The 15,793-nt window shown below is 37.6% G+C and overlaps 1 protein-coding gene across 5 annotated transcripts in view; it reads left to right on the forward strand.

Annotated features, from left to right (window-relative positions):
- Positions 1 to 15,793, forward strand: part of LOC127843911 (synaptojanin-1-like) — a 222,460-nt gene that overhangs the window by 31,599 nt on the left and 175,068 nt on the right. For all 5 annotated transcript variants that reach the window (XR_008032441.1, XR_008032438.1, XR_008032439.1 and 2 more), the window contains exons 15-22: positions 1,483 to 1,641; positions 2,046 to 2,205; positions 2,849 to 2,921; positions 4,826 to 5,026; positions 5,806 to 5,884; positions 7,930 to 8,101; positions 9,793 to 9,879; positions 11,902 to 12,161. Coding sequence is in view for 1 of the 5 variants with exons in the window: in XM_052373806.1 (XP_052229766.1) it covers positions 1,483 to 1,641; positions 2,046 to 2,205; positions 2,849 to 2,921; positions 4,826 to 5,026; positions 5,806 to 5,884; positions 7,930 to 8,101; positions 9,793 to 9,879; positions 11,902 to 12,161 (1,191 nt within the window). In the remaining 4 variants the exon portion in view is untranslated. The remainder of the gene's footprint in view (positions 1 to 1,482; positions 1,642 to 2,045; positions 2,206 to 2,848; positions 2,922 to 4,825; positions 5,027 to 5,805; positions 5,885 to 7,929; positions 8,102 to 9,792; positions 9,880 to 11,901; positions 12,162 to 15,793) is intronic.

Below are 15,793 nucleotides of genomic sequence, written 5' to 3' on the forward strand. Positions count from 1 at the left end.
AATATATCTGGGGGGTTTAACATTTAGAATTTTGTTGTTGTTTTAATTTTTGTCAAACTGAAAGCTTGGTACTAATTTAAATTAAATTACAAAATTAATGCTTCATTCAGAACTATTTTGTTTCAACAATATATGACTGCATTTTGATAACAACTTCACTGCACAGCCTTATCTGGGAAGACACTTAACGAACAGACATGTAGTCCAGTTTTTCCAGAATGTGCCTCAATTCCGATCATGTGGTGCCAACAAATAATTAGTCAACCCTCCGAAGCAAAGTGAAAATGGCTCTATACAAACAGCATAAAACCAGAACTTTTGCGAGTAACTTCTATGCTGTTTGCTGTGCCTGAGTATCTGAACATCGGAAATGAAGCCTTTAAAACTTGAATCTATTGAAAATAGCCTTTAATTAAAGATCCATAGACACTGCCCAATACTATTATGCTATATTTATACTTCTAACAATCAAAAGTAACATACGAAGGCTAATTACAATCGGAAGATCCGAAAACATATTGGTTAAAAAAACGTTAAAATACAAATTTCTTCAACTTTTTAGCATCTTAAGTTCGTTTCACATTGTCATCTTGTTTCATTTTACTGATGATCTCTGGTAAAGATTGGTCTCATTTGGTTTGCATGTATTTGCATAATTTGGACCGCACTTTTCTGGGCTTTCTATCTGTGCGCTATTATAAAAGATAACGGGCAACTTTAAAATCATGGGAAAATTCCATTCATTCCTTGATGCAGTTCCATTCAGTTATGTATTGCCCCACATACTTTTTCATTTTTGCATGTTCTCTTTTTTTCTTGCTAAATCCCTAAGAGCAGGACGTTCTCGTTTGAGCTCTGCTAATTAATAACATAATGCTTATTCATGAGAACCATGTCATTCTTCTGGTGTTGCTTGAAACCAATCCTGAGTTCACACGTTAAAGTTCAAATATTGTCGCCGGTAATTCACAAGACCACATTAAGCATACAAATTTTGTATGCCCCGGATCGAAAGATCGGGGGTATATTGTTTTTGGCCTGTCTGTCACTGTGTCAGTCAGTTAGGCATTGATTGTGTGTGTCCCAAAACTTAAACCTTGGTCATAACTTTTGCAATATTGATGATAGCAACTTGATTTTTGCCATGCATGTGTATCTCATGGAGCTGCAGATTTTGAGTGGTGAAAGGTCAAGGTCATCCTTCAAGGTCAAAGGTAAAAAAAAGAAAAGAATTCAAAGCGGTGCATCAGGGGGCATTGTGTTTCTGACAAACACATCTTTTGTTTGCTATTGCTGAAAGGAAAACAGATTTTTGTATGGGTTAACTTTTTTTTATAAAGTATTCGTTGATTTTGAGTGTTTATGGGTCTTTAAGTTTAATTTTCTAATGTACTACAAACAGGTCAATATGCGAATCAGAGTGGCAAAGAATGAATCTGTAACCCCTTTCATAAGTTAATGTGTAAGCCCACTTGATTTCAGGGTCGAGGTCTGCAGGCCCATGACTATGTATTTTGGTGCGGGGATTTCAACTACCGCATTGACCTGCCAAATGATGAGGTCAAGAGTCTTGTTGCCATGGAGAACTGGGGGGCACTGCAGGCCTGTGATCAACTGAATGTACAGAGGGCAGAGGACAAGGTAGGATGATTCTGCATAAACTCACAACTGAAGTAAATGTGGTATATTTTTTAATAACATTACAAAGACGAAGATGATGGTGTTGATAATGATGATTATTATTATTAAAATAATCTTGGTGGTGGTGTGGTAAATATGGTGAGGATTTTGATGATGATGATGATGATGATGATGATGATGATGATGATGATGATGATGATGATGATGATGATGATGATGATGATGATGACAATAATGCAGACGAGAATGGCAGCGGCAAGAACAACAACGATTAGGAATAAATTAGCTATTGCTGGAAATGAAAATTTTGTGCATTATTGGCAAAGACCGGTTAGTCTAGGAATATAGCCACTTAGCGTTCATTTCTATTATATTTGGAGTCAGAGTCCACTAATATTCTTCAGGCATTCCAAGGTTTCAAAGAAGGACCGACCAACTTTGCGCCGACCTACAAGTACGACCAGTTTTGTGATGATTATGACACGAGTGACAAGAGCCGAGTCCCGGCCTGGACTGACAGAGTCCTCTGGAGGCACAATGCTTTCCTGGGAAATGCAAACCAGGGTAAGTCATGTGTGCGATTCTATATTAATAAAACATAAAATAGTCATTTGATTGTAAATATTAATATCTGACCATTGTCAACATTCATGTGACATTAAGTTGAACAAAATGTTTATTTGAGCCTCGCATTGGTGAAATGGTGTTTAATGCATGTGCGTAAAATGTCGTCTGATATTAGTCTGTGAAGTCCGCACAGGCAAATCAGGAGCCACACTTAAAGCTTTTATGGTATTTATTGTTTGAAGGAAGTCTTTTCTTTATGAAAATCTAGATTTTTCAGTGGAAAGAGTTTTCCATGAATGGCCAGACTTAAAAATGTTTACAGCGAACTACACTTCAAAGATCAGGCATTCCATTTATTTATTTAAAATGTGAATTAATGTACAGTAACCTTTTTTGCCCCCATAGAGTATGAAGCATTCCACTTGTCTATCTGTTTGTGTATATTAGGTCCCAGTCCATTTGCTTTTAACTTCTTTTTTAAAAAATCAGACATTTATTGAATCAAAAATCATTCTTTATTGTAATTACTATTATAATTTGTGTGTTTAAATACATTAGTTGAATTTCCATAAAACAGTCATGAATTGCAATCAAGTATTGTTTTACTGGTGTATTAACTTTGACCAACATTCCTTTTCAGACGAGTCTGAGCTAAAATCATGGCCAAAGCTGCTGCTGTACTCGCGATCTGAACTAAAGACATCAGACCATCGGTGAGGTTCTTTTATGGTGAAGATTTGTGTTGTATCCTTGTTTATCAATCTAGTTTTTCTGTTGAAAATGTAAAGAGGAAATGGAACTTGATGTGTTTCATGTTTTTGACACAAAAGAAGTACATGGTCTCAATATAATAATAATGAAATTCACACAGGCTAATCAAGGACAACTCTTTCAGACTTGAGACTTAAGATAAATTAAACTTGGTTCTGAAAAACTGCGTTCAATTGATGTGCGTAAAGAGTCTTCCCAAATCATGGAGGACAATATCCGCCTGCACTGGATTTGTGATAGGAAGATGCCTCCTTTAAACAAAACATTCCATAAAATTAGAAAGTGTCCTCCTTTATCAGCCTGTGAAGACTGCTCAGGCTTATCTGGGAAGACACCTAACACACATGCCTTTGCCAAGTTTAGACACTTAACACACATGCCTTTGCCAAGTTTAGACACTTAACACACATGCCTTTGCGAAGTTTAGACACTTAACACACATGCCTTTGCCAAGTTTAGACACCTAACACACATGCCTTTGCCAAGTTTAGACACCTAACACACATGCCTTTGCGAAGTTTAGACACTTAACACACATGCCTTTGCCAAGTTTAGACACTTAACACACATGCCTTTGCCAAGTTTAGACACTTAACACACATGCCTTTGCCAAGTTTAGACACCTAACACACATGCCTTTGCGAAGTTTAGACACTTAACACACATGCCTTTGCCAAGTTTAGACACTTAACACACATGCCTTTGCCAAGTTTAGACACTTAACACACATGCCTTTGCCAAGTTTAGACACTTAACACACATGCCTTTGCCAAGTTTAGACACTTAACACACATGCCTTTGCCAAGTTTAGACACTTAACACACATGCCTTTGCCAAGTTTAGACACTTAACACACATGCCTTTGCGAAGTTTAGACACTTAACACACATGCCTTTGCCAAGTTTAGACACCTAACACACATGCCTTTGCGAAGTTTAGACACTTAACACACATGCCTTTGCGAAGTTTAGACACTTAACACACATGCCTTTGCCAAGTTTAGACACCTAACACACATGCCTTTGCCAAGTTTAGACACCTAACACACATGCCTTTGCGAAGTTTAGACACTTAACACACATGCCTTTGCCAAGTTTAGACACTTAACACACATGCCTTTGCCAAGTTTAGACACTTAACACACATGCCTTTGCCAAGTTTAGACACCTAACACACATGCCTTTGCGAAGTTTAGACACTTAACACACATGCCTTTGCGAAGTTTAGACACTTAACACACATGCCTTTGCCAAGTTTAGACACTTAACACACATGCCTTTGCGAAGTTTAGACACTTAAAACACATGCCTTTGCCAAGTTTAGACACTTAACACACATGCCTTTGCCAAGTTTAGACACTTAACACACATGCCTTTGCCAAGTTTAGACACTTAACACACATGCCTTTGCCAAGTTTAGACACTTAACACACATGCCTTTGCCAAGTTTAGACACTTAACACACATGCCTTTGCCAAGTTTAGACACTTAACACACATGCCTTTGCCAAGTTTAGACACTTAACACACATGCCTTTGCCAAGTTTAGACACTTAACACACATGCCTTTGCCAAGTTTAGACACTTAACACACATGCCTTTGCCAAGTTTAGACACTTAACACACATGCCTTTGCCAAGTTTTCAAACAAAAAATACTATGAACGCAGAATGTGTCGTCAGTGAAAAGCCTGTGGAGACCACTTAAGCTTCGAGACTTGGTTTCTCCTAATAAACTTGCTTGAGGCTTTTGATGCAACCTATCTAAATTAAATAAGTTATTTGATGCAATCAAGATAAATGAGATTAAACAGTTGAAAATAAACTAAACTAAATGCCACCATTCCAGACCAGTGCTAGGCCTGTTTGACATGCAGGTTATGAAGGTACGGGAAGGGGCCAGGGATCGGGTCTACGAGGAGACACTCTACGCCCAGGGGCCCCAGGATGCCACTGTCATCGTAGCAACCCCTGATGGAGACTTCAATGACAGCATGGTCGACGAGATCGTTGGAATGTTTTCTGACGTTGGTGAAATCATTCTGGTTAGGTATGGATATGTTTTGAGTAACTTAGACACAGTGTTTTGAAGCTACTTTTACATTTCTTTAACTTATGCAGATAACATCATTGTTAACTAGATTGTCAAAACATTTTCTGATCTATGAAATCATTCTGGTTAGGCATAAGCTTATATTTACAAACTTAGGCCCTGTTTTTTTCTAAGCTACTGAAGCAATTCTTAAACTTATGCTTATCATTTTAATACAACATGGTCGATGAGATCGTCTGTAAAATCATACTGGTTAGGCATGAGCCTGTATCGACAAACTTTTGGCCCAGGTTTTAAAGCTTCTAACTTTTGTAGCCAATTGTTAAACTTATGCACATCATTAAAATTAATTGTTGGTTTTTCACTGTTTTGTGATGTCGGTGAAATAATACTTGAAAGATATGAGCCTGTATAGACCAGCTTAGGCCCAATTTTTTTTACCTAATTATTCAATTATTTATATTGATGAACATCATTTGAATTCATTGTTGGTTCTTAACTAATTTAAATATGTTCATAACCATATGTGTGGTCTACATAGTTAATATATTATCACGTGAAAATTGGTCTTATGTCATACATGGCCCGGGTAGCATCTGTACAGACTGGTTAGTAACCACTAACTTGTCCACTGAGAAGACCAAAAAATCCTTGCATGTCTTCATAGCAGACAAAGTAGCTTTTGACCAGACTGCACCAATATGCTACGCTGGGCGCTTTAAGCATAAGACCCAGTTTGTCATGAGGCAGCTCATATGTGTATGTTCGTGTTGCAGATTCGTGGAGGACGAGATGTGGCTGATATACAGGACCGGTCAGATGGCTCTCCAGGCTCTCAAGTACAATAACATACAGGTACTGAGCCAAATGAGCCTCTCTGGGTTGGGCTCTGAGAAAACAAGGTTTTAATGCATGTGCGTAAAGTGTTGTCGCAGATTATCATGTGCAGTCCGCACAGGCTAATATGGGAGGACACTTTTCGCTGTTATTGTTTTTTGGTTTCAAGAAAGTAACTTAGCAAACATTGAGTTAAGGCGTAAAGTGTCGTCCCTGATTAGCCTTTATGGACTGCACAGGCTAATTTGGCTAATTCAGACATGGCAAAAGACGGTCACATTTTACAGGCCAGACTTGCCTACCAGGAGAAACAATTCACAGGCCAGTTGAAATTTTTACAGGCCTCAATTTTAAGTGTTTGACCGGTTAGTGCATAGTCTCTGCATGGCAAAGTAAATTCATAAAAGGGCAAACTGAACATAAGCATTAGTTCTTCTTGAATGCTCTGAGCTTTTATGAGTACATACGTACAGCTCAGAGGGTCAATAGCTGGGAGTCGTATTATTGCAACTAACATAAGCATGAACACTTGATTTCGGGAAACAAATTAAAGGTGTTAGTTTCAGTTTGTGGATATATTAACGCTTTAAACATATATACTTGAGTGTTGTCTATGTATTTAGCTAAGAGACATTAATATATTAAATAAGTTTACCTTTACATATCCATTTCACTAACATGCCATTACAGTAAACTGTTTAGAGTGGCAAACATAATAAAGCAGAATATGCACATGAATCTGATTAAACACAGATCCACTTGCATATAAATCAAATCATGTTTGTCTTTTATTTTACATTTTTGAATAAGAATCCTGTAACTGTTAGATGTATTTTTCTTTGCGAGTAGACTGCATTCCAATTTTCAAACACTTGTTCTGTGACATTCAGTTCATACATTTAAAAAAAAAAAGAGTTTTATTAGTATCTAAAACGTATGCTTCATCGTAGAATGACACGCTCTTTTCATTAATCCATACTAATTATATGATGTCCGTCGTAAATTTGATAGTCATTTGTCCTCGCTGAGCATCGTTATTTCTTTTAATTGTCTGCCATCTTGGATCACGTTTACAACATGTGTGCAACGAACGTAAACTCATATATGTCCGACTACTTTCGCGAACCAATAGTTAAGTATGATGTCGCTCGGCCATTTTCACGGAACACCGCCGATCGCGATGCTGGTTATAGACGCTTGCATTACTGTCTATTCTGGGGCATATGAAATTCCAACCATAGGAGCCACCTAGATCGGTCAGGGGCGATAATAATGGACAGGGATATAAATACGCACACAAATAAATATTGCAGTTGGCTCTTTTCTGATCGGCGAAAAAAACGAAAATATAAAAAAATACGTTTTCAGAAATCGCAATGAATTTTTTTGGGTCGGGGGGTAAAAAGTTGGTTGGTCGGTAAAGGGCAAACAAACTTAATTTTAATTTAGGCCTTTATTTAAATTTTTAAGGGACTACAAATACGTTAAAATACGTATCTAAGTGGCAAAGGGTTAAATACACCGTTCACCTATTCAGATAATGGAGCAGGTGTTATCGGTTTGCCTGAAGACCATACTATACATATCTAAATGATAAAGGGTTAAATACACTGTTCAGATAATGGAGCGGGTGTTATCAGTCCGCCTGAAGACCATACTATACATATCTAAGTGGTAAATGGTTTAATACACCTTTCACCTGTTTAGATAATGGAGCGGGTGTTATCGGTTCGCCTGAAGACCATAATATACATATCTAAGTGGTAAATGGTTTAATACACCTTTCACCTGTTCAGATAATGGAGCAGGTGTTATCGGTTCGCCTGAAGACCATAATATACATATCTAAGTGGTAAATGGTTAAATACACCTTTCACCTGTTCAGATAATGGAGCGGGTGTTATCGGTTCGCCTGAAGAGTATACTATACATATCGAAGTGGTAAAGGGTTAAATACACTGTTCACCTGTTCAGATAATGGAGCGGGTGTTATCGGTACGCCTGAAGACAATACTATACATATCTAAGTGGTAAATGGTTAAATACACTATTCACCTGTTCAGATAATGGAGCGGGTGTTATCGGTTCGCCTGAAGACCAGCAACTGGCGGGACCTGATTGAGCTGGAGATCAAACTGAACTCCCTGAAATCTGAGCCGCTGTTTAACACCGTCACCAACAGTCTCCTGGGAGACGACTTTGATGCACCGCAGATGGACAATTATGACAGTGAGGGTAGGTATTTGTGACATTTATCTACTCGGTCTCATTAATGACACTTTCTGCCAGCCCTGGATTTTAGTTTAGAAAAAAACTACCTTTAAACGAAAATTTTCTTTTAAGGCAGAGATTAGCTTGAACATGAAATTGCAAAGTTTTACTCAACCTTGTTTTTCTTCACACCATGTGACCCAGGGCTACAGATAACTTTTGGTGTATATCGGGTAATTCACCCCCTGTTTTTGACAACAATAGGGGTTTTGTAAATTCAATTTTTAGCAAAAATTGTCACCCCCTACTTTTGCGCTTAATTGGGTTTTTCACCCCCGGTTTTTTAACTCAATTGGGTAATTTAGGGAATGACATATATAACATAATAAAAATCTACTAAGGTTAATATATTATTTATACAAATGGAATTCAAAAAGGTACCTGTACATAACAAACAATTACTGAATTTCTGATCAAATTTATTCATTTTTGCGTTAAATAAGACCGAGTTCGTGACAATCGCTGCACAATTGATGAAGTTATGGCTGTTCAAAGTCATGCACCTCGTTTTCAGGTCATTTTGAGTTGATACCTTGAAAATGAAAGTAGAAAACGGACGGGTCTACGAATAATTACAATACTATCCCAAAGATTGTTATGCGGTACATTTTTGTGCGGAAAATAACCAGTCTAAAACATACGCCCGGTGTTCGTAAGAATTGCGTTTTGTGACGCAAGGTTTTTTACGGGAATTACGTTATTAAATTTGTAATGCGTTTTTGTACGCTTTATTTTGAATTTTATTACGTTTTTGGTTATTTTAATTGTGTAATAATGCAAGTACACTTGTTATCTATAGCCCTGTGACCATAACTAGTTTTTGCTGTACAGGGTGCAGGATCAACGGGGCTCGCAGGGGTTAACAAACAGTCTGGGCAGAATGTAAACACACCGGGGCTCGCAGGGGTTAACAAACAGGCTGGGCAGAATGTAAACACACCGGGGCTCGCAGGGGTTAACAAACAGGCTGGGCAGAATGTAAACACACCGGGGCTCGCAGGGGTTAACAAACAGGCTGGGCAGAATGTAAACACTGGCAGGGGTTAACAAACAGGCTGGGCAGAATGTAAACACTGGCAGGGGTTAACAAACAGGCTGGGCAGAATGTAAACACTCGCAGGGGTTAACAAACAGGCTGGGCAGAATGTAAACACACCATTAAGAACTTTGTTTTTGCAAATATCTCAAGTTAGTGACATACATTTGCAAAAATCTTTAATGAATACAAGACAGTTTTTCTTGCAATTTGTGTTGATATCTTAAGATTTAAGAATAAATCCTTGAATATGTCTGAAATCAGTGCCAAAATTTCACTTTGCGTGCAGCATAACAGTAAACATGAATGCGTTTCTTATCAAATTTTTTGCTAAGACCACAGGCATATTGAATAAAGTAAATCTGATGTATTTCACATGGCCATAAGCAGCATAAAGACTGTTTGTTATGCACTAGTTCTTTTCTTAAAGAAAAATTGTTTTAAAAAGTTATTTGAAGAAAAGCACCACATACCGGTGTGTTTTCATCCATATACATTTAATTTTAAACCCCACAAAGTCAACGAGAATCAACTGTAGCTGGTTTTTCAGTCACACCATTTGAATGTCAATGTTTTACTGTACCAAGTGTTTTCTCTCACACAATTTTACCATATTCAGGAGATGATGAGGAAATAGAGGACCCCACAGATTACCTGCCAGAGCCTCTGCAGCCTGCACGATCTGGGAGTGGCTCTCCAAGCTCAGGTGAGAATGGCATATATGTAAGAGGTAGCCTTTGGGAAAATGGAACTTGATGAAGTGTTTGCGCAATCTTGAAAAATCTGTAAGTAATTCGTACTGACTGAAATATTTGTAAGTCCAAATCAGTTCCTGTCAGTCAGACTAAACTTTTACTTTAACCAAAAAGAGTACCTTTTAGATGTTTTATTGTTACGTTTTCTCCGTAGGCTGAATTTTTGTTTAGAAGAGACATCCTTCAAACCAAAACTTCCACAAAAGCTGAAAGTGTGGCCCCTGATTAACCTGTGCAAACTGCCAGGGCTTATATGGGACAATACTTTAGGCACTTGAATTAAGCCCTGTTTTCCCAGAGCAAGGCTTATTTAGAGAACATTCGGAAAGTGTTTTATAATTTTATAAAGTGAGAGATATAAAATCTTATTTACACACAAGTCACTATCAAATGTCAAATTTGAATTTTCCTGTCTCATCTATAATTTACACAATTTTTTAATTGTTGTAAATGAAAATGATATTAAAGACAAAAGTGTGAAAATATAAGACAATTACTGGTAGTTGTAAAAGCTAACAGTATTATGGCTCATGTGTTTGAATCTCTTATTTCAAAAAGTTGTTTCCTGCAGTTTTTGGTTTTTAAATGCAGATCAATCTTATTTCCTTTACCAATAGATATTTAAAGTAATTATCAATGATAGCTTAGTAGTAGTCCTCACTCACTATATATATGGCATGGTTTTAATAGATATATAAAGTAATTATGAATGATAGCTTAGTAGTAGTCCTCACTCACTATATATATGGCATGGTTTTAATAGATATATAAAGTAATTATCAATGATAGCTTAGTAGTAGTCCTCACTCACTATGTATATGGCATGGTTTTAATAGATATATAAAGTAATTATCAATGATAGCTTAGTAGTAGTCCTCACTCACTATATATATGGCATGGTTTTAATAGATATATAAAGTAATTATCAATGATAGCTTAGTAGTAGTCCTCACTCACTATATATATATGGCATGGTTTTAATAGATATATAAAGTAATTATCAATGATAGCTTAGTAGTAGTCCTCACTCACTATATATATGGCATGGTTTTAATAGATATATAAAGTAATTATCAATGATAGCTTAGTAGTAGTCCTCACTCACTATATATATGGCATGGTTTTAATAGATATATAAAGTAAGTATCAATGATAGCTTAGTAGTAGTCCTCACTCACTATATATATGGCATGGTTTTAATAGATACATAAAGTAATTATCAATGATAGCTTAGTAGTAGTCCTCACTCACTATATATATGGCATGGTTTTAATAGATATATAAAGTTATTATCAATGATAGCTTAGTAGTAGTCCTCACTCACTATATATATGGCATGGTTTTGCTTTCTCAGCTAACCCTTTCCTGCTCAAAAGCAAAGTGAAAATGGATCTAAGCAACCAGCATGTAACCAGGACACAGTGATTTTTTTGTCCAATTGGGAAAAGTACCGGTACCGGTCCGAATGGGAAAAATTGAGTTGTGAAAGCCTGAAAATTCGGAAAAATCGAGTCATGAAACCCTCAAATTGGGAAATTGGTGTATTTGATTTTATGCTCCAAAATACTTTAAAATTGATAAATAAGTGTTTTCAAGCTGTCCATATTATATTTACCTAGGTTCAAACCATAGAGCTGCATAGGGAAACTAACAAAATGTTGCATTTTCCAAAAAAATAAAAAAAATATTAATTTTTTTTATTTTATTTTTACCTTAAATTGGGAATTTTTTGGACAGCATTTGGGAAATTTGTAGTTTTTTTGTAATTGGGAAAGTGCCGTTTACCGGTACTTTATTAAGAAGGAACAGAACTGGGACAGTCTGTTCATGATGTATGTTGTTTGCTGCTCACAAGTATCTCAGGGTTGGAAATGAAGCCTCTAAAATTTTATTTTTCAAGAGACTGCAAAAGTGTTAAAATACGTATCTGAGCAGGAAAGGGCTGACAAAATAAATTTCTGAGCCTTGTTTAGGTGGTTCCCCCAGCCCAGCAGACAGCATGTTTTCCTCCATGGAGACCAGCCCCCGCCAGCAACCTCCCAGACCCCAGCCAGCCAGCAGGGTGCGACCTCCAGCCCCAAGCAGGCCAGGGGACAGCACTTCACCAGCTGTGGTGTCTAGGGAGACTACTCCAAGTGGGGATGCAAGGGAAACCACTCCTCTGGATGGCAGATTGGGACACAGAGTGATTGTTCCTGAACAGCAAACCAAGCTCAGGGGAAATCCTCCTGAGGTATGTGCATGGAGATTTTAGTGGAATTACCTATGTGTGATACAGTTTGTTATTCTTAAATTATTTTATTTTTTTGTACAAAATTGTGACAAAAAATCCAGGAGTTTTGATTGTCAAGAACTTAAATGTGTGTCTAATTATTATGATCACAAGCCTTTAAAACTCGGTGTCTAATCAAATATATTTAGAATAATATGCTTGTTAATTATACCCCCAAAAACGAAGTTTAGGGGGTATATAGGAGTGAACTTGTCTGTCGGTCTGTTTGTCGGTAGGTCCGTGTTCGCTCTTAATTCAAGTAGTTTTCATCCGATCTTCACCAAACTTGTTCAGAAGTTGTATCTAGATGATGTCTAGGCCAAGTTCGAACATGAGCCTTGCCGGGTCAAAAACTAGGTCACAGGGTCACTTAGTGTGTTTTAAACATTCAGCATGTTGTCCACTCTCTAATTCAAGTAGTTTTCATCCAATCGTCACCAAACTTGGTCAGAAGTTTTATCCAGATGATTTCTAGGCCAAGTTTGAGCATGGGCCATGCCGGGCCAAAAACTAGGTCACGGGGTCACTTAGTGCGTTTTTTAACATTCAGCATGGTGTCCGCTCTCTAATTCAAGTAGTTTCTATCCAATCTTCACCAAACTTGGTCAGAAGTTTTATCTAGATGATCTTAAGGCCGAGTTCAAACATGGGCCATGGCGGGTCAAAAATAAGGTCACGGGGTCACTTAGTGCATTTTAAACATTGAGCATGGTGTCCACTGTTTTTAGCTCACCTGTCACAAAGTGACATGGTGAGCTTATGTGACCATGTGATGTCCGGTGTCCGTTGTGTGTGTGTGCGTGTGTGTTGCGTGTGTGCGTGCGTCCGTCAACAATTTAGTTGTGTAGACAGTTGAGGTCACAGTTTTCATCCAATCTTTATGAAATTAGGTCAGCATGTTTATCTTGATGAAATCTGGGTTGGGATTGTATTTGGGTCATCTGGGGTCAAAAACTAGGTCACTAGGTCACAAACTAGGTCAAATAATAGGTCAAATAATAGAAAAACCTTGTGAAGACAAAAGGGGTCGCAGTTTTCATCCATTCTTTATGAAATTTGGTCAGAATTTTTATCGTGATGAAATCTGGGTTGGGATTGTATTTGGGTCATCTGGGGTCAAAAACAAGGTCACTAGGTCAAATAATTGAAAAATCATCAACAATTTGTTTGTGTAGACAGTAGAGGTCACAGTTTTCATCCAATGTTTATGAAATTTGGTAAGAATGTTTATCTTGATGAAGTCTGGGTTGGGATTGTTTTTGGATCATCTGGGGTCAAAAACTAGGTCACTAGGTCAAAAACTAGGTCAAATTTTAGAAAAACCTTGTGTAGACAATAGAGGTCGCAGTTTTCATCCAATCTTAATGAAATTTAGTCAGATTGTTTATCTTGATAAAATCTGGCTTGGGAATGTATCTGGGTCAAAAACTAGGTCACTAGGTCAAAAACTATGTCAAATAATAGAAAAACCTTGTGTAGACAATAGAGGTCACAGTTTTTATCCAATCTTTATGAAATTATGTCAGAATGTTTTTCTTGATGAAATCTGGGTTGGGATAGTATTTGGGTCATCTGAGGTCAAAAACTAGGTCACTAGGTCAAATAATAGAAATAACCGTCAACAATTTGTTTGTGTAGACAGTAGAGGTCAGTTTTCATCCAATCTTTATAAAATTTGGTCAGAATGTTTATCTTGATGAAATCTGGGTTGGGATTGTATTTGGGTCATCTAGGATCAAAAACTAGGTCACTAGGTCAAAAACTAGGTCACTAGGTGAAATAATAGAAAAACCTTGTATAGACAATAGAGGTCGCAGTTTTCATCCAATCTTTATGAAATTTGGTCAGAATGTTTATCTTGATGAAATCTGGGTTGGGATTGTATTTGGGTCGTCTTGGGTCAAAAACTAGGTCACTAGGTCAAATAATAGAAAAACCTTGTGTAGACAATAGAGGTCACAGTTTTCATCCAATCTTTATGAAATTTGGTTAGAATGTTTATCTTGATGAAAACTGGGTTGGGATTGTATTTGGTTAGTCAGGTGAGCGATTCAGGGCCATCATGGCCCTCTTGTTTGTTAAGACAACATGCTAAATATTCTGTGTCAATGCGGCATGTGGGGGTATTCGTCACGTCTGTGACAAAGCTCTAGTTTTTATAATGACAATCCTAAAAGTGATACCACTATAAACTAGAAATGGCGCGGCAGAGGCCAACGCGTATCCCCACGCCGCATGTTTGACCCAGGGGGCGCCCCAGGGTTGATAATGGGGCCATGCATAGTTAAGATTGACCGTATTGTCATAAGATATGTTCAGTATCAATTTGAATTAAGTCGGTGTAGAAATGAAGAATTTATAGATAAAGGCAATTTTGGGTGGGCGTGGTCTATGAGGGCGAGGTGCCCCAGGATTGGTAATGGGGTCATGCATGGTTGAGATTGACCGTATTGTCATAAGAGATGTTCAGTATCAATTTGAAGTAAATGGGTGTAGAAATTAAGAAGATAATGTAAAATAACATAAACAAATGAGTGAAAATCTCTGACTTGGCCCCACCCCAACCCCCATAACTTTTGACCCAGAGGTCAGATCAAAATTCCAAATAGTGCAGGGTCGCACATATGCTCAGTAGAGAAGGAGGAGATAGTGGCCAGGACGGACGGACAGATAACCACAATATGCTCACGCTTTTCAAAAAGCGTGGGGATAACTAAGTAAACTAAACAAGTAACACCATGTTGGTTTGTCTGTTAACATTTCTTATCCTTCAAAGAACTTCTTCAATTTCATAGATTTTAATGTAGTTTAGTTTAAACCTATTTATTATACCCCCATTACCATTGGAAATGGGGGCTATATAGGAGTCACTTTGTCGGTCGGTCCATCCGTCTGTCGGTCGGTCTGTCCGTCTGTCGGTCTGTCCCGGAATATCATCAGATCTTCACCAAACTTGGTCACAAGTTGTTTCTAGATGATGTATAGGTCAAGTTTGAATATGGGTCATGCCGTATCAAAAACTAGGTCATGGGGTCACTTAGTGTGTTTTAAACCGAAAGTTTGTCCGGACCATAACTATGTCATTTATCGTTAGATTTTAAAATCATTTGGCAAATTTGTTCACCATCATTGGACGGTGTGTCGCTCGAAAGAATTACGTCGATATCTCCAAGGTCAAGGTCACACTTTGAGTTCAAAGATCAAAAATGGCCATAAATGAGCTTGTCCGGGCAATAAGTATGTTGTTCATTGTGAGATTTTAAAATCATTTGGCACATTTGTTCACCATCATTGGACAGTGTGTCGCGCGAAAGAATTACGTTTATATCTCAAAGGTCACACTTTAAGTTCAAAGGTAAAAAATGGCCATAAATGAGCTTGTCCGGGCGATAACTATGTTGTTCATTGTGAGATTTTAAAATCATTTGGCACGTTTGTTCACCATCATTGGCCGGTGTGTCGCGCAAAAGAATGAAGTAGATATCTCCAAGGTCAAGGTCACACTTTGAGTTCAAAGTTCAAAAATGGCCATAAATGAGCTTGTCCGGGTTATAACTATGTCGTTCATTGTGAGATTTTAAAATCATTTGGCA

The sequence above is a fragment of the Dreissena polymorpha genome, chromosome 9 (assembly GCF_020536995.1).
Source record: "Dreissena polymorpha isolate Duluth1 chromosome 9, UMN_Dpol_1.0, whole genome shotgun sequence".
Taxonomy (NCBI): domain Eukaryota; kingdom Metazoa; phylum Mollusca; class Bivalvia; order Myida; family Dreissenidae; genus Dreissena; species Dreissena polymorpha.